Source organism: Elephas maximus, chromosome X (assembly GCF_024166365.1).
Source record: "Elephas maximus indicus isolate mEleMax1 chromosome X, mEleMax1 primary haplotype, whole genome shotgun sequence".
NCBI classification, from domain to species: Eukaryota; Metazoa; Chordata; class Mammalia; order Proboscidea; family Elephantidae; genus Elephas; species Elephas maximus.
Window position 1 is genome coordinate 179,424,771 of NC_064846.1, and position 19,417 is coordinate 179,444,187.

The 19,417-nt window shown below is 51.3% G+C and overlaps 1 protein-coding gene across 2 annotated transcripts in view; it reads right to left on the reverse strand.

The window, feature by feature from the left end:
• Positions 1-19,112, reverse strand: part of CD99 (CD99 molecule (Xg blood group)) — a 40,708-nt gene extending 21,596 nt beyond the window's left edge. Inside the window, exons 1-3 of one of the 2 annotated variants that reach the window (XM_049873464.1) lie at positions 18,999-19,110; positions 2,782-2,814; positions 345-389 (exon numbers count right to left, since the gene is read on the reverse strand). In XM_049873464.1, coding sequence (XP_049729421.1) covers positions 345-389; positions 2,782-2,814; positions 18,999-19,059 — 139 coding nt within the window. In that variant the 5' untranslated portion in view covers positions 19,060-19,110. Of the gene's footprint in view, positions 1-344; positions 390-2,781; positions 2,815-18,998 lie in introns of both variants that reach the window. The other variant, XM_049873465.1, reaches the window with a different exon arrangement.
• Positions 19,113-19,417: the final 305 nt, after the last annotated feature.

A 19,417-nucleotide genomic window follows, 5' to 3' on the forward strand; every position in this document is an offset into this window, starting at 1 on the left:
CTAGACTGTGGGAGAATAAACTTCTGTTTGTTGAAGCCATCCACTTGTGGTCCTTCCATTATAGCAGCACTAGGTGACCAAGACAGACCCTCAGAATAAAAGCAGCTGAAGAGGCTGTCAAACGACCCCAAAGCACTGCCCAGAGGTCTCTGCATGCATTACGGTCATCTCTGGACACAGGGTCAACATCACGGCACGATTCAACCACCGACCAGGTGACACCAGGCCCCTGTGGCCTCTCTCTTACTCACATTCACCTCAGCCCCACCCTGCTCTCGGGGGACCAGACATGACCGTAATGACCTCATCCCCCTCCTCGCACGCTGAGACCATTTCCTTCTTACCTGGTTGGGGCTTCTTGGGAGGTGCTGTGGTCTTCTTGTCATCCTCTGAAGAGAAAGAAACCCTGGTTAGTAAAACTTGCACCTGGAGAAAAGACTGTCCATTCTCAAGGACATTTCAGGTCCTTAAAAAAGCACCAGGGTTCACGGTAACACTGTTCCCAGTGGCCACAAGGTGGAAACAGCTCAAGTGTCCATCAGCAGAGGGATGAATAAACACAATGTGGAGCATCTATGTAAAATATCCACACAGTGGGATACTAACCCAAAAAAGAAAATGTTTTTTCATAGAGACCCTCTAGGACAGAGTAGAACTGCCCTTAAGGGTTAGTGGAATACGACTCAGTCAGCCTGAAGACTAAGGTGCGCCTGACCCAAGCCATGGTGTTTTCAGTCATCTCATATGCGTGTGAAAGCTGGATGATGAATAAGGAAGACTGAAGAAGAATTGACGCTTTTGAATTGTGGTGTTGGCAAAGAATACCGAATATACCGTGGGCTGCCAAAAGAACGAACAAATTCATCTTGGAAGAAGTGCAACCAGAATGTTCCTTAGAAGCAAGGATGGTGGAACCATGTCTCACATACTTTGGACATGTCATCAGGAGGGACCAGTCCCTGGAGAAGGACATGATGCTTGGTAGAGGGTCAGAGAAAAAGAGGAAGACCCTCAGCGAGATGGACTGACACCGTGGCTGCAACAACGGGCTCGAGCATAGCAAGGAATGTAAGGATGGTGCAGGACCAGGCAGTGTTTTGTTCTGTCGCACGTAGGGTCGCTGTGAGTTGCAACCACTGTGATGGAACCTAACAACAACAACAACTCAGGCATAAAGAGAAACGAAGCCTTGTTGCATGCCACACCATGGATGAACCGTGAAAACGTGATGTGGAGTGAAATAAGTCAGACACAAAAGGACAAATATTGTCTGATCACACTTACACAAAATGTCTACAATAGGCAGATGCTTAGAGACGTGCCCTTTGCAACAAGGTGTAGATTGTAAATGAAATGAATGCACTTAGAACACAAAGCGGCCTGCCTTGCTTTACGGTTACCAGTTGCCAGGGAAAATCACAGGTGTTGGCAAGGATTTGGAGAAAACAGAACCCTCCATCACTGCTGTAGGGGTTGTAAAATGCTGCAGCCGCTGTGGAGAGCAGCTTGGTGGTTCCTCAAATAGCTGAACATACAACTACCACCCAAAACGAACCAAACCAAACCCAAACCCTTGCCGTGGAGTCAATTCCCACTCACAGTGATCCAGCAATTCCATTCCTAGGTATAGACTCAGAAGAAGTGAAAGCAGGAACACAAACAGAAATCTATATACCAATGTTCATTGCAGCAGGATTCACAATACCAAAAGGCAGAAATAACCAACTGTCCAGCAATAGATGAATGGATGAACACCGTGGGGTCCACCCACACAATGGAGCATCACTTGGCCATAAAGAGAAATGAAGTCCCGAGACGGGCCACAACGTGGATGAACCCTGAAAACGTATCCTGAGCGAAAGCAGTCAGTCATGAAGGACCACATACTATGTGATTTCTTTTATACGAAATGCCCAGAAAGGAAAATCCATAGAGACAGAAAGCAGATTAGTGGTTGCCAAGGGCTGAGGGCAGGACAGGGAATTGACTGCAAACAGGCTCATGAGAATTTGAGGTGACGAGGTGATGGACATATTATAAATGTACTAAAAATTGAATCGTACACTTAATCGTACACTTAAAATTGTACACTGCTCACAATAGCCCAAAGGTGGAAGCAACCCAAGCGTCCGTCAACAGACAAATGGACAAACACAACAGGGTCCACCCATACGATGGAGTATTACTCAGCCGTAAAGAGAAATGCAGCTGTCTTACACACCACCACGTGGATGCACCTTGCACTGTGTAGCTAAAAGACTGGCTCACAAAATAAAGACTATCACCCAGAAGTACTGTGCTCCTTTAAAAAAGTACTGAGATGAGACCAACGGCCAACAATGACTTGAAAACAAAGGTGAGAAGGTAAGGGGGCAGTGAAGCTAGATGAATGGAAACAGGACCACCAGAATGGAAACAGTGAGAAGGTTCACGCATTGTGAGGAACGTAACCAAGGTCGCTGAACAGGTTGAGTAAAAATCGTCAAATGGAAACCTAACTGCTATGTCAACCTTCATCAAAAACACAATATTATTTGAAAAAAAAAAATATATATATATGTGAACCTTGAAAACATCATGGTGAGTGAAATAAGCCAGTCACAAAAGGACAAATACTGTATGACACCATTTATATGAAATATCTTCTACAGGTAAATATACAGACACAGAAATTAGATTGCTAGTTATCCATCAAAAAATGCATGCATCCACATGTGACAATATATTTACTGCGTTAAAATAAAACACTGTGTTTTCTAAAATGCTCTGATCATGACTTACCACTGAGAGCGTCGGACAAATCAAAATCTTGGCCTGGAAAAAAAAAAAGAGTTACGTTAGCAATAAGAAAAATAAAAGGAAATTTGAAAATTAAGGAAATAATAAGAAATAGTATGCTGTTTTCCGGGATGTGGGGATTTGTGTGGTATTTATCAGCTTTTAAAAAATTACATAGGCGTTGTGATTTCTTTCCTCATTCTAAATATTCACTTTCATGCCTAAACATAAGACTACCTTTGACTATTTTCACAATAATTTATTCCCTTGGTATGGCTTCGCAGAAATGAAAACAATGGGAAAATGGGATAATCTTTGTGTTTTATTCTTAAAAAGTAGATACATAACAATTTGCATACGATGGGAAAAAAAAAACACCCACAAAAGGTAAAATACTTCCTTTTTTTTACCAACCTTTCCCTAACCACAAAAGCAAACTGTACTTGCCGTATAAATATTAAGACAATCCAGAAAAGCAGAGAAAGAGAAAAAAAAGGAAAAGAATCTGTGAGTCTACAGAATAAGAAAACAGCCATGATCACAGTGCTATTGTTTATCTTACTGACATTAGTTGGTTTTAAAAATCCCAGTGTTATTTCTTCAAGGACATTGTTATGGATTAAACGTGTCCCCCCAAATACGTATCAATTTAGCTACGCCATGACTCCCAGGATTGTGTGGTCGTCCTCTATTTTATGGTCTAAAAGAGAGAAGCTAGCAGAGAGACAGGGAGACCTCATACCACCAAGAAAGAAGAGCCAGGAGTAGAGTGCTTCCTTTGGACCCGGGGTCCCTGTGCTGAGGAACTCCTAGACCAGGGGGCGATTGATGACAGGGACCTTCCCCCAGAGCCGACAGAGAGAAAAAGCCTTCCCTGGAAACTGACACCCTGAATTGGGACTTCTAGCCTCCTGGACTGTGAGAGGATAAACTTCCGTTTGTTAAAGCCATCCACTTGGGGTATTTCTGTTATAGCAGCGCTAGGTGACTAAGACAGATATCTTTGAAGGATTAAAAAAAAAGGCAAGCTTAAGGAAAATGTGAAATACCACTTGCACTGTCTGGTGGGTGAAAGGAGAGTGAAGGTCAAGCCTCTCCACCCTCAGGACTAGACGGAGGGCCACCTCTCAGCAAGCACTGGGTGGAAGCCTAACAGGGTGCCTCTGCACATCTGGGTGGCCCCAGTTCTACAGGCACACTGTGTTCTGTAACTGTGGGTACGCGTATGCACACATGCATGTGAGTTTGTATATATGTGTGCAAGTGTTTGTATGTGTGTGCACGGTTTGAGTGTGAGCATATGTACATGTGTGTATATATGTAAATATACATGGGTGGGTGCTCCTGTACTGTATGTCCTGTGTGTATACGTTTGAGTGTTTGAGTGTGTGTGTGTGTGTGTGTGTGTCTGTCTGGGTAGCACCTTGTCTCAGGCCTGGACCTCCGTCCTGATCCCCGCTTCTCCCCTCCTCCGTCACCAGGCCCCCATCCCCCCTCCACTGCATAGCTTCATCTGGGTCCCCTTATAACCACTGACCTAAGGCCCAGTTTCCCTAAAAAGCCACTTTCGCCACCAGCCCAACCTGCTCCCCCAGGCCCTCACTGTTCCAGGGGTCACCCTTGACCTTAGCACACTTGGCTGACCCCCTACACGTGTGCCTTACACAGTGGGGACCCAGCGGGGGCTGGCCTCCCAACCACCTTCAATGCCCTCTGGCCTTAGACAGTGGGGACCCAGAGGGGGCTGGCCTCCCAACCACCTTCAGTGCCCTCAGGCTGAACCGCATGGCCTTACACAGTGGGGACCCAGAGGGGGCCGGCCTCCCAACCACCTTCAGTGCCCTCAGGCTGAACCCCATGGCCTTACACAGTGGGACCCAGAGGGGATCAGCCTGCCAACCACCCTCAGAGCCCTCAGGCTGAACCCCACAGCCTTACACAGTGGGCACCCAGAGGGGGCCGGCCTCCCAACCACTCCCAGTGCCCTCAGGCTGAACCCCATGACCTTACAGAGTGGGGACCCTGAGGCTGCGGCTGTGACGAGAACTCCGTTCCTCCCCTTTCCTTAGGGGCACAAGACATACCAGCATCTGGGGCCCCAAACCCACTCAAAGGCACTGATCCCTGACCCCCTGCTCTGCCCAGGAGGTGGCTGAGCCAGGACAGAGAAGGGCAGGGGCAGATGGAATGTATCCTCCTCGGGGCATCATTCCCTTGGCCCACCCTCCGCATCCAGCCCCAGCCCTACAGAATCCCACACCTCAGCTCTGCAGAATCCCCACAACCCACCCCACCCCTACAGAATCCCCACACCCCAGCCCTACAGAACCACACACCCCAGCCCTACAGAATCCCACACCCCAGCCCTACAGAACCCCACACCCGAGCCCTACAGAACCCCACACCCCAGCCCTACAGAACCCCACACCCCAGGCCTACAGAACCCCACACCCCAGACCTACAGAACCCCACACCCCAGACCTACAGAACCCTACACTCCAGCCCTACAGAACCCCACACCCCAGCCCTACAGAACCACACACCCCAGCCCTACAGAATCCCACACCCCAGCCCTACAGAATCCCACACCCCAGCCCTACAGAACCCCACACTCCAGCCGTTAAGAGTCTCACACCCCAGCCCTACAGAACCCCACACCCCAGCCCTACACAATCCCACACCCCAGCCCTCAGAATCCCACACCCCAGCCCTACAGAATCCCACACGCCAGCCCTACAGAATCCCCCCACCCCCACCCTACAAAAACCCACACTCCAGCCCTACAGAACCCCACACCCCAGCCCTACAGAACCCCACACTCCAGCCCTACAGAATCTCACACCCCAGCCGTACAGAACCCCACACCCCAGCCCTACAGAATCCCACACCCCAGCCCTACAGAACCCCACACCCCAGCCCTACAGAATCCCACACCCCAGCCCTACAGAACCCCACACCCCAGCCCTACAGAACCCCACCCCCCAGCCCTACAGAATCCCACACCCCAGCCCTACAGAATCCCCACACCCCAGCCCTACAGAACCCCACACCCCAGCCCTACAGAACCCCACACCCCAGCCCTACAGAACCCCACACCCCAGCCCTACAGAACCCCACCCCCCAGCCCTACAGAATCCCACACCCCAGCCCTACAGAATCCCCACACCCCAGCCCTACAGAACCCCACACCCCAGCCCTACAGAACCCCACACCCCAGCCCTACAGAATCCCCACAGCCCCAGAACCAAAGCTGGTCTTCCTGTGTGACCTCGGCGCTGCCCCCCCCCACCCAATATCACTCTGGGACCAGAAAATCAGACGACACCCCTAAGTTCTCACCTGTGTGTGTGTCCTTGTTTAGAAATAAGGCCTTGGCAAGTGTTATCCCTTATGTTAACTGGAGTAGAAAACAAAACAAAACACCAGTTGCCCTCGAGCTGACTTGGACTCACAGCGACCCCCGGGTGTCACAGTAGGGCTGTGCCACAGGGTTTTCAGTGGCTGGTATTTCGGAAGGAGATTGCCAGGCCTTTCTGCCAATGCTCCTCTGGGTAGACTTGAACCCTTCTCTTTTGGCTAGCAGCTGAGGGCGTTAACCATTTGCACCAGCCGGGGACTACTTAAATATGTAGACTATAAAAACATACATACAGAGACAAACAAACAAAATGAAACCAGTCGCCATGCAGTCGAGTCCGACTCGTGCTGGCCCCGTGTGTATCAGAGAACTGTGCTCCACAGCGTTTTCAACGGCTGATTTTTCAGGAGTAGGTTGCCAAGGCTCTCTTCTGAGGTACCTCTGGGTGGACCCAAACCTCAGTTAACAGCCGAGCACGTTAATCATTTGCGCCACTCCGGGCCTCCTCGGTTTCCTAGGAAACTTGAAAACAGACCAACCTGTCAGCAAAACACCCCATGGTTTCCAACAAGCCCTGAGTCAACCCCAGATGTTCACCGGAACCTCACGATGACTCAGGCAGGGCATGGCCACCGCCCTTCCGAGCCGTATGAGTCATCCTTGACAGGACACCCAGGTTCTAACTCGCTCTCTTTTTTTAAAAAATCAGTCAGCCATTTTGAGAACTAGGGTGAACACCAAGCTCAAGGCCACAGGCCGTACTGAGGTGACCTGGAGTGGTGCCTGGGACTTCATCCATGTTACAAATATGCTCCACTGTTCCTGTGAGGCAGTCACTTGTCACACGCCACGGCACGTCAAGGCCTGGAATCTGGTTTCTGGTATGTAGAGACATGAAGTTCCACCACGAGGGAATACCAGTATTTTACACACACACACAAAAAATACCAAGGAACTTAAGAGAGTACTGCACTACCAGCCGAAACGTTGGCGGTTCAAAACCACCCAGAAGCACCTCAGAAGAAAAGCCTGGCTTATAAAAAGACCAGACTTAATGGTCTGACTGAGACTGGAAGGACCCCGGTGGTCATGGCCCCCAGACCTTCTGTTGGCCCAGGACGGGAACCATTCCCGAAGCCAACTCTTCAGACATGGATTGGACTGGACAGTGGATTGGAGAGGGATGCTGGTGAGGAGTGAGCTTCTTGGATCAGGTGGACACTTGAGACTATGTTGGCATCTCCTGCCTGGAGGGGAGATGAGAGGGTGGAAGGGGTTAGAAGCTGGCGAAATGGACACGAAAAGAGAGAGTGGAGGGAGAGAGCAGGCTGTCTCATTAGGGGGAGAGTAATTGGGAGTGTGTAACAAGGTGTATATGGGTTTTTGTGTGAGAGACTGACTTGATTTGTAAACTTTCACTTAAAGCACAATAAAAATTATTTTAAAAAAAGGAAGAAGAAGAAAGGCCTGGCAATCTACCTCCCAAAGGCCACAGCCTTGAAAAACCTATGGAGCACAGTGCTACTCTGCAAACATAGGGGTTGCAACTAACAACAACAACAGTAGTGATAACAGCACTATGGGGGCAGTGGTGTTCCAGTGGTAGAATCCTTGCCTTCCACGTGGGAGACCTGGGTTCGATTCCCAGCCAACGGACCTCACGCGCAGCCACCACGCGTCTCAGTGGAGGCTTGTATGTTGCTGTGATGCTGGACAGGTTTCGGCAGAGCTTCCAGACTGAGAGAGACTAGGAAGAAAGGCCTGGCAATCAACGCCTGAAAATCAGGCAATGAAAACCCTGTGGGTCACAACAGAACACTGTCTGATATAGTGCTGGGAGATGAGCCCCCTAGGTTGGAAGGCACTCAACATACACAGTGGCCGCAACAATGGACCCAAGCATACCAACATTTGGGAAGACGGACTTTAGGAAATATTTCATTTTGTTTTATGTAAGGTTGCACTGAGTTGGAACTAAGTCCATGGCAACTAACAATGAAGACAAAATTACATAAGAGTGGTGTCCTTAGAAAAGAGGAGACGAAGAGACACGGAGACGGGGGGAGACAGCCATGTGAAGACAGAGGCAGAAGTTGGACTGATGCAGCCACGAGCCCAGGATCGCCAGCCATCACCAAAAGGTGGGAGTGAGGCATAGAACAGATTCTCCCTCAGAGCCTCAGAAAGGGCCAACAACGGCTCATGGCTCTGATTTCAGGCTCCCGGCCTCCAGAGCTGTCAGACAATACATTTCTGTTCTCACAAGCGCCCCCCCCACCCCATTTGCAATAATACACCAAAGTTCCTAAGGGGCCCAAGGAACAAGCTAGTTGGGGGCTCTTGAATTAGTCCAGGAAAGACGTCAAGAGTGGGAGGTGGTCTGAAATAAGGAAGCAGAAATGGAAAAGCGGGGGTGGGTGGAGAAATATTTAAGAGATTAAATCAACAGCGTTTGCCAACAAATCGGATTTGAAAGGGAGGAGCTGGTAGGAGTGGAGGGAAACATTTCTATTTGAGAAGCCAGGCAAACGGTCATATTATAAAAGATAGGGGTAAGGGAGGAGATGCAGGCCAGGGAGAAGATCATGAGACGTTTCAGATAGGGAGTGTTTGAGACATCATTGCTCCAATCAGATGGAGCCAGCTGGTCGGCGGTTAGCCACAAAAGTCTGGCCTACAGAGAGATTTGGGTGAGACCCTGAGGGCCCAGCGCCAGCACCCCAGACGGTGGACGGGGGGCTCTATTAGCTGAGCAAGCACCCCAGCTGAGGCCAGTCTTCCTCCGAGCCATTCCAATTCCATCCCCTCTGGCACTCCACATCGTTGTCTTGTCTGAATGCAGACATGGCAAGCCAGGGCCCAGTGACCTGGGCTGAACTTGTACCTGCTTGTGGCTCCGAATAAGATAGCAGACATCTCTCTGCAAGCGGGTGCTGTTCGGGACAGGCTGCTGCAGCTCGTTCCCAGGCAAGAGGGGACGCTGCACAGAAATGTCAGGGCTGGAAGCTCCGGGTGTGAAATCCAGGTGACACCTCCGCCCAGGTAGGCCTCTGGCTCTCAGGTAAGCACCTCTGCAGCCAGGGAGAGCTCCACCTCACCCCTAAATGTGGCATCCCGTCCTCTCAGGGGCTCCGGGAGACTGCGTTATTAACCACCTCTCATCACTCCGAGGAGTAGTGCAAAAGGTTAACGTGCTCGGGTGCTAACTGAAAGGTTGGAGGTTCAAGTCCTCCTAAAGGTGCCTCGGAAGAATGGCCTGGTGATCTACTACCCCCCCCCCCAAAATCAGATATTGAAAGCCCTATGGAGCATAGTTGTACTCTGACACATGGGGTCGCCATGAGTCTGAGTCGACTCAGTGGCAACTAATTACTGGTTATTACGGGGCAGCTGTGTACAGTGCGTGTGTCTGTGTGTCTGTGTGTATGTACGTGTGTGCATGTGTGTGTGTGTGTGTGTATAAGGTCCCGGGGTGGCACAGTTTGCGTGCACTCGACTAGTAACCGAAATGTCGGTAGTTCGAACCCACCCAGTAGCTCCACAGAAGAAAGACCTGGCAATCTGCGCCCATAAAGATTACAGCCAAGCAAACCCTGTGGAGCACAGTTCTCCTCTGTAACCCACGAGGTCACCGCGAGTCAAAGGTTCAAGTCCGCCCAGAGGCACCTTGGAAGAAAGGCCTGGCAATCTACTTCTGAAAAATAAGCCCATGAAAACCGTGTGGAGCACAGCTCTACTCTGAGACACACGGGGTCACCGTGAATTGGAGTCAGCTCAACGGCAACTGTTTTTTTTTTTTTTTTTTAAATTACTAAGAAGTAGCTCCTGGATGGTGCAAATAGTTAAGCACCCAACTGCTAGCTGAAGGGTTGGAGGTTCGAGTCCACCCAGAGGCACCTCGGAAGAAAGGCCTGGCGATCTGATTCTGAAAAATCAACCGCTGAAAATCCCATGAAGTGCAGTTCTACTCTGACACACATGGGGGCGCCGTGAGTCGTGCTCAACGCCACAGCACCTGCTTAACTGGACCAGTCTGAGACCCAGTCTCCGGGCCCTTCCCACTTTCCGCCACGCCCTGTCCTTCCGGGTTAACGTCCAACCAGCCTCCTCACTACGCCCTGCACCTGCTGAAGTACCTTTTGTGCTGACCAAACAGAAACCTGCTCCGTTTTAATCCACGTACGCAACCAGAACCACTCACGTCTCTAAGACAGGTAACAGCCACCGTAACGGCTGCCAAAGATGACTGAGCTAAAAGGGTGATGGGGGCCGCAGTCCCAGGGGTTTCTCCCGTCTCCGTCAGACCAGTAAGTCTGGTCTTTTTATGTGAGTTAGAATTTGGTTCTACACTTTTCTCCCGCTCTGTCCGGGACCCTCTATCGTGATTCTTGTTAGAGCGGTTGGTGGTGGTAGCCGGGCACCGTCTAGTCGTTCTGGGCTCAGGCTGCTGGAGGCTGTGGCTCGTGTGGTCCTTTCGTCCTCTGAACTCATATTTTCCTTGTGTCTTTGGTTAACTCAGAACTTATGCCACTCCCGAAGCTCACCCTTCAGCTAAAGATTAACTCCCCCCGCACCACCCAATAGTCAACTATGACTCATAGCGACCTTATAAGACAGAGTAGAACTGCCCCATAGGGTTTCCAGGGAGTGGCTGGTGGATTTGAACTGCCGACCTGTTGGTTAGCAGCCAAGCTTTTAAACACTGCACCACCAGGTCAGCCAAAGATCAGACAGGCCTATAAAACAAACAATAACACACGTGACCGAACGTGCTTCTTACTTTGATCAAGCCGATGAGACCAAATGAGCAACTCCTGCCCCAAAGCAAAGACAAGGAGGCAGGAAGGGACAGGAAAGCTGGACGGATGGACACAGGGAACCCGGGGTGGAAAAGGGGACAGAGTGTTGACACACTGCGGGGATTGCATCCAATATCCCAAAACAATTTGTGCATGAATTGCTAAATGAGAAACTAATTCGCTCTGCAAACTTTCGCCTAATGCACAAGAAAAAACCAAAATAAAACACAGATTTTCAAGCGTAAACAAAAACAGAACGTTGACTCTGGACACCGGGGCTCTTGCGGTATTTAGAAGGGCCACACTCCTCTGAGTCCACTTCCCTAAAAACAGCGCCAGCTCTGTATGTTCAGAGCCCCGTTCCTGTTGAGACTGGAGGGTCTTCTGGTCCGTCTTCCGTTTAGATGGAAGGCTCCCGAGGTCAGCTCCGAATCCTCCAGCCACACGGAGCGACAATGACTCACGAATTTGAAGCCCCAGGAATGTGACAACTCAGAAACATGGTTCAGCTCAACCACTTTAAATTCATTCTTGTTAAAAGCTGCCGCTGGCGTGATGACTCTGCTACCGGAAGGTACTCAGGTGAACCCTCCGTGCTAAACCGCTTCTCAAGACCCGGGGGTTCTATCAAGCGACTCCCCTCAAGGACAAAGCCAAGAACGTGAGAAAAGTAAGGTGATTCAAAGAAGGGTTGGTTTTGAAACGGCTTTCAAATCATCGTGTCTTCGTTACCAAAAAACAAACCAGACCCGCTGCTGTGAGTCGATTCTGACTCATAGCGGCCCTATAGGACAGAGTAGAACTGCCCCATAGGGTTTCCAGGGAGCGGCTGGTGGATTTGAACTGTGCACCTTCTGGTTAGCAGCGGAGCTCTTAACCACTGTGCTACTAGGGCTCCTTAGTTACCGAGTGCGGCTGTAACAGAAATACCACAAGTCGGTGGTTTTAAAGAACAGAAACTCGTTTTCTCAGACTTCTTGTTGGATGCTGTCTGAGTTGATTCTGACTTGTGAGGGCCCCCCGGGACAGAGTAGAACAGCTCCATGGGGTTGCCTAGGGTGTGATCTTTACAGGAGCAGATCGCCAGGTCTTTCTTTCACGGCACTGCTGGTTGGGGGATCGGAACTGCCAACCTGTCAGCAGCTGAGTGCTTAACCCCTACGCCATTAGGGCTCCCTGGCGCTGGTGATAACCCCGTGTATTTGAGGTGGGGGACATCTTAGTCTCATAGTGTTTCCATAACAGAAATATCACACGTGGGTAGCTTTAACAAACAGAAATTCATATTTTTTCACAGTTTAGGAGTCTAGAAGTTGGAATTCAGGGTGCCGGCTCTAGGGGAAGGCTTTCTCTCTCTGTTGGCTCTGAGGGAAGGTCCCCGTTCATTGGAGATACGTGGCCATCTGTCTTTCCCATCTCTGCTTGCTTCTATGGCTAATTTACTCCTTTTATATCTCCAGCAACGGTTTTTTTTTTTATATCTCAAAAGTGATTGGTTTAAGACGCGCTGTATGCTGATATGGCCTTATTCACATAACAAAGAAAACCCTATTCTATTCCCAAACGGGATGCCATCCACAGGTATAAAACCAAAACCAAACCAAACCCATTGCCCTCAAGTTGATCCGAACTCACAGCAACCCTATAGGACAGAGTAGAACTGCCCCACAGAGTTTCCAAGGAGCTGCTGGGGGACCCAAACTGCTGACCTTTTGGTTAGTAGCCAAGCTCTTAACCACTGCACCACCAGGGGTCCAGGTATAGGGGTTAGGATTTACCACACGTATTTGGGGGGAAAGGGGACACAATTCAGTCCGTAACAATGAGCATGGACAGTAACAAACGTATTTCACATCACAGCACAACTGTCCCCAGCAGACAGACGGGCACATAAAGCCTCCCAACCATGCTGACTGCGCAAGCCGGGCTGTTTTCTTCTCTAATCTACCTCATTGTGTCCTCTCTCTCTCTTTCTCTTTCATTCCGCCAGCTGAGTACCACTTCCTGGCCCTCCAGTGAGTTTCAGAAGCACTGGCTCGAGGGTTTGATGAGACTCGGTGTAAAAGGAAAAGGAAGTTCTGATTTCCTGTTTAGGGGAACATTTACTAATGACTGGTGCGGCCACTTGAGAGACGAATAGTACTGACTACTGACTCACCCTAAAACAGAGCTGAGACACACCCAAGTACAATCTGCCAAAACTGGAATGAGAAAGAGGCAGAGTATCTAAACAGGAAAGCCCAGAAGCAGGAGCCTTACGGCCACCATGGAAAAATGAAGAGATACTATTAAAAGGCAAACTAGGATCACCTCCCGTCTTTCATCCAAGAGACTGGCACAAAGGAACGAGAGTACCAGGTATTGGAACGTCAGCTGCAGCCCAGTGGCACCGCCAAAGATAAAGCCAATGGCATAAGCAATATGGCGGCATCTATTGGACCCACCAAAGCATGGGTGGTTCAGTCGTGCAATTCTCACCTTCCATGCGGGAGACCAAGGTTCGATTCCCAGCCAAGATGTCTCGCGCACAGCCACCACCTGTCTGTCAGTGGAGGCTTGCAGGTTGCCATGACACTGAACTGGTTTCGGCAGAGCTTCCAGACTGAGATGGACTAGGAGAAAAGGCCTGGTGACCTACTTCTGAAAACCAGCCGATGAACACCCGGTGGGTCACAACAGAATATTGCCTGATATAGTGCTGGAAGATGAGCCGTCTAGGTTGAAATAATAGCATATGCTTACACAGGCTATGTGATAAGGGGCCCTGGTGGTGCGGAGGTTAACCACTTGGCTGCTAAGTGAAAGGTCAGCAGTTCGAACCCACCAGCTGTTCTGCAGGAGAAAGATGTGACAGCCTGCTTCTGGAAAGACTACAGCCTTGGAAACCCTACTGGGTAGCTCTACCCTGTTCTACAGGGTCACTAGGAGTGGGAATCGACGGGAGTGGGTTTGCGTTTTGGTTTGGCTGTATAAGGGGCCGTGGTGGTCCAGTGGCAGAATTCTCCCCTTCCATGCAGGAGACCTGGATTCAATTCCCAACCAATGCACGTCACGCACAGCCACCGCCCATCTGTCCGTGGAGTCTTGTGTGTTGCTGTGGTGCTGAACTGGTTTACGTGGAGCTTCCAGGCTGAGAGAGACTAGGAAGAAAGGCCTGGTGACTTGCATGGCAATAATTAGCCAGTGAAGATCCTGTGGATTGCAACAATCCGATCCACAACCGATCACGGGCATGGCGCAGGACCGGGCAGTGTACTGTCCCGTTGTGTGTGGGGCCACCGCAAGTCGGGGGGCAGGTTCAACAGCAGCTAAGAACAACAGCCAGACTTTGTCAGAGTCAGACCTGCAGGTGGTACATGAAGGCAAACACCTCGGTGCACTGAGGTTGACAGACAATTAAAAAAAGTGCTTCTTCTGCCCAGATGGTGGAGACAGACGGTGAACGTCGACCAACACCCACAGCAGCACAAGACAAGGGACATGAAGAAATGTTGAAAACAGCACACGAAACTGGGGAAGCCTGCACAACCTGTACAAGACAAGGCCAGGGTAGCTCCACAGACACATTCAAACTCCCTGAGGGACCGCACTGCTGGGCTGAGGGCTGCGGGGACCACGGTCTCGGGGAACATCTAGCTCAAGTGGCCTAACAGTTTATAAAGAAAATATTCTACATTCTACTTTGGTGAGTAGCGTCTGGGGTCTTAAAAGCCTGTGAGCGGCCCTAGGATACTCCACTGGTCTCACCCCTTTGGGAGAAGGAAGAATGAAGAAAACTAAAGATACAAGGGAAAGATGAGTCCAGAGGACTAATGTACCATAACTACCATGGCCTCCACCAGACTGAGTCCGGCACAACCCGATGGTGCCCAGATACCACCACTGACGGCTCTGACAGGGATCACAATAGAGGGTCCTGGACAGAGCTGCAGAAAAATGTAGAACAAAATTCTAAGTTATAAAAAAGGACCAGATTTACTGGCCTGACAGAGACTGGAGAAACCCTGAGAGTATGGCCCCCAGACACCCTTTTAGCTCAGTAATGAAGTCACTTCTGAGGTTCACCCTTCAGCCAAAAATGAGACAGGCCCACAAAACAAAACAAGACTAAAGGGGCGCACCAGCCCAAGAGCAAGGACTAGAAGGCAGGAGGGGACAAGAAAGCTGGTGATAGGGAGCCCAAGGTCAAGAAGGAGAGTACTGACAAGTCATGGGGCTGTTAACCAATGTCATAAAACAATATGTGTGCTGTTCACTGAGAAGGTACTTTGTTCTGTAAACTTTCAAGTAAAGTACAATAAAAAAATTAAATAGAAAAAAAGAATTGTTGAACAAAACACCCATAACTCCTTCGTTTGGTGGGCGGGGGAATGACTGAAGAGCTTCTGGCTTCACCGAGTATCTGGGTCCTCACACAGCATGGCGCCCCTGGGCAGAGCCCAGAACAAAGCGGCCTTTGCTGATGAGTCACTGTGTGGCCCTGGGCTGATCCTTCCCTTCTGTCACTCTGATTACTGGTTACCAGAGAGCCCCTGGGCGGTGCGAAAGGTGAATGTTCCTGGCTTCTCACCAAAAGGTTGTAAGTTCAAGGCTACCCAGAGGTGCCTTACAAGAAAGGCCTGGCAATGTACTTTTGAGAAATCAGCCATGGAAAACCCTGCACAGTCCTGTTCGAACACACACAGTCGACTCCATGACAATTGGTTTTGGGGTTCCTGGGCACTGCAAGTGGAGAAGGCACTCGGCTACTAACTGAAAGGTTAGAGGTTTGGGTCCACCCAGAGGCACCTCAGAAGAAAGGCCTGGCAATGTACTTCCAAAAAACCAACCACTGAAAACCCCACGGAACAGAGTTCTAGCTGATGCACACAGGGTCGCCATGAGTCGGAACCCACTAGATGTCAACTGGTTTTGGAGTCCCTGGGTGGTGGAAACAGTGAACGCAGTTGGCTGTGAATCAAAAGGTTGGAGGTTGGAGTCCACCGAGATGCACCTTGGAAGAAAGGTCTGGCAATCTACTTCAGAAAAATCACCCACTGGAAACCCTGTGGAGCACGGTTCTGCTCTGACACATTTGAGGTGCCAGGAGTCAAGGTCGGCTCCACGGATACTGGTTCTAGTCGCTAGAGAGACGGCTGAGTCTGGAAAGGGTGGGACTCTCCCAAATGGAGGAAGGGTGCTGGCCAGCGCACCCACCCACCAGTAGCCTTCACCTTCAACGCATGCAGATGCCAACCTCTCTCCACCAGGGTCTCTCAGCCTCAGCGCCACTGACATCTACGGTGGGTAACTCTTTAGGGTGGATTCTGGCCTGTGTGTTCCGCAGCGTCCACCGCTAGATGCCAGCAGTCTTTCTCCCCTAATTATGACAACTGAAAATGAGTTCAGACATTGCCAAGTGTTCCCTGGGGGGCAGAAGTGTCCCTGGTTGAGAACCATTGTGATGGATGGGTGGACGGAGACGGATGATAGATGGATGGATGGATAGATAGATAATGTAGATTGCTACCAAAACAAGACAAAACAAAAAAACCGGGCTGTCGAGCCCATTCTGACTCATAGCAACCCTATAGGACAGAGTAGAACTGCCCCACAGGGCTTCCAAAGAGTGGCTGGTGGATTCAAACTGCCGACCTTCTGATCCGCATCTGAGCTCTTAACCACTGCGCCCCCAGGACCTTATTCGAGGAAACAGCAATCTCAGCGTACAGCTGTCTGCACCCAAACCTGGTGTTCCCAGGCTAACATTGCTATGGGGTTTACTTGGAAATCACATCATGGAGACCCAAAGAATATAAGCCTGCTCCGGTTATGCCGTGGTTAAGAGCTCAGCTGCTCACCAAAAAGATTGGCAGTTGGAATCCACCAGCTGCTTCCTGGAAACCCTATGGGGCAGTTCTGTTCCTATAGGGTCACTATGAGTCAGAATCAACTGGAAGGCAACTGGGTTTGGTTCTTTTGTTTTGCCTGAACATGGCAAAACTGTTCCCAGCGCTTCCCAAGCCAAGCCCCCAACTTACCAAGATGCACCACCTTGCCCTCCGCCACGTTCCTTAATTATGTGACTATTAGAACACTCCTTGGCTTGTATCCTCTTTGCCTGTTTAGATATCTCTCTTTCCCACTCCTGTCCCTGGGTGGTGCAAATGCTGAACAAGCTCGGCGGCTAACCAAAAGGTTAGAGGTCAAATCCACCCAGAGGTGCCTGAGAAGAAAGCCCGGGCAACCTCTGTCCAGAAAACCCCATGGGACACAGTTCTGCCCGGAGACACACTGGGTCACCGTGCCTCAGAGTCAACTTGGCAGCAACTTTTATTTTTTTCTTTCTTTCCTACTAGGCTATAAATTCTTGAACCATCTCTGTCTCTTTTCCCTGGTTCCAGACACACAGTAGGCATTCAGAAAGGAACGGATGCATGGATAGGTGGCTGAATCAGTGAAACACTCGACTGCAGCAGATAAAACCATATGTGGAAACTATCTCTGCAGAAGCAGCTGGAGTGAGGAAAGACATCAGGAAGGAAAAAGGGAAGCGGAGGGAGCTCAGTTCTGGACCTCTCCAAAAAGCTGAGTCCCCGGGTAGCACAGATGGCGAAGCACCTGACTACTAGCCCGGAGGCTGTCGGTTTGAATCCACCCACACGCACCTAGGAAGAAGTGCCTGGCAATCAGCTTAGGAAAATCCAGCCATTTAAAACCCTATGGAGCACCATTCTGCTCTGACACACAAGGGGTCGCCATGAGTTCGAGTTCACTCCTTGGAAAATAACAACCAGCAAGCTGTAAGCTCTTCCCGTCCCTCCCCCCATCTCCAAGTCAGCCAACCGTAAGCACAATTTCATGGATACAGGGAACACATTTCAAAAGTGCTGGAATCTACTGAAATCGTCCCCAGAAGCAGACTGCAGACGCACAGCTCAGCTCGAGGCTGCGGATATTTCACTGCCAAAACGGGTCTCATTCGTCCCGTTCTTGCGTAGCCACCCGGGCGCTTCTCATTCTTAAAACTGGTCAGGCCAGCCCCAGACCACACCGCCTGCAAGCGCGTCTGTTAAAAGTCTGGCCATACTTATTCTGGGGTAAATGCACCGTTAAGTGGAAAAAGTAACTTATAAAACGCCATCCCCAACGTCGTTTGACAAAGGCGGTAGGTAGAAAAAACCGTTAAGCAGCAACCCAAAACACGCACGGTTCTCCCTGGGGGTGGGCCTACGGTGGATTTTCACTCTTTCTACCGTTTCTAGACTTTGCGGCTTATCTGTAGGAGCACAAACGTCATCTGGGAAGAGGAACACATTCCTTCCCTGAGTCACCGTGCAGTCGCGCAGGAGGCGCGATATCGCACTCCATACCCCCAGTATTTTTTCATGTTTTTCGGGCTCAAAGTCCTAAGTTTCCGTCCCCTCCCCCCAGGTTCCAGGCTCAGAGCTGATTCCAAATTTAGGCCCCGGGACGCAGGGTGTGGCTCCCCGACGCGGCCCGGGCGCCTCTGCGCCCGCGGCCAAAGGCCCCAGTCCCCGGACTTGGGGGAACCCTGGGAGGACCCAGTGTGCTGCCTCGGGGGCGGATGCAAAGGGCGCAGAGGAGCTAAAGCGAGTCTGGGAAAGTTTAAGGAGCGGAGAAAGGACACCTCCCCCTCCAGTCTGTCCAACTCCTAGCATCTCTAAGTCTGAAAACAAACACTGACATTTGGGCTCTGGAGCGGCTCCAGGCTGCCCTAGCAGTTGGACGAATATTGCACCTCCTCCTTGGGGCGTTGGCGGGGCCATTGCACAGTGCGTCCACCCGGCCAGGAGGGGACCCGGCCCGTCCCCCTAGACCGTGGGCCCTCCCCCCGTACGTTCCCAGCGAAACGACCCTGGCCATGCGCCCCCAGCGAAGTGCCCCCTCACCGTGCCCCCCCCCAGGTTAAACCCTCTCCTGGGGAGGCGTCCCCACCCTCGGTCCCCTAGGAAGTGGGCCCCACACGATGCGCCCCGGCACTGTTTACCCTCCCTCCATAATATTCCCCCTCCCGGCGAAGCGCCTCTGCCCTCTCCAGGTTCCGGCCTCCGCCGACTCACCCCGGGACAGAGCGCCCAGCAGGCCGAGAAGCAGCAGAGCAAGGGCGGCCCGGCGCGCCATGGTGCGCCCCGCGCCGCGGAGGGACAGTCCACCGAGTGGCGCGCGCGGGCGGCGGCTGCGGGAGGGACCGGGGGGGGCGGGGCCGGGCAGAGGGCCGGGGTGGGTGGGACAGGACCGAGTGGGGAGGGACAGGGTGCCTGAGCTCCCGCCTCCGCCCTCCCGGCCCTATCCAGTCGCGCCCTGCTGCCTTGCCCGTTAAGGGAGCTGAGCTTGGCCGTGCAGGTGGGGGGGGGGGGGGGGCTCGGGACCACCAGGCCGGCGCCGACAGGGAGCAAATGAAACTTTCTTCTTGGAAAATTGTGGCGCCCTCCTGGTCCCCACCCCGGCCCAACAGGGACCCCCAGGATGGCCCCCCCGG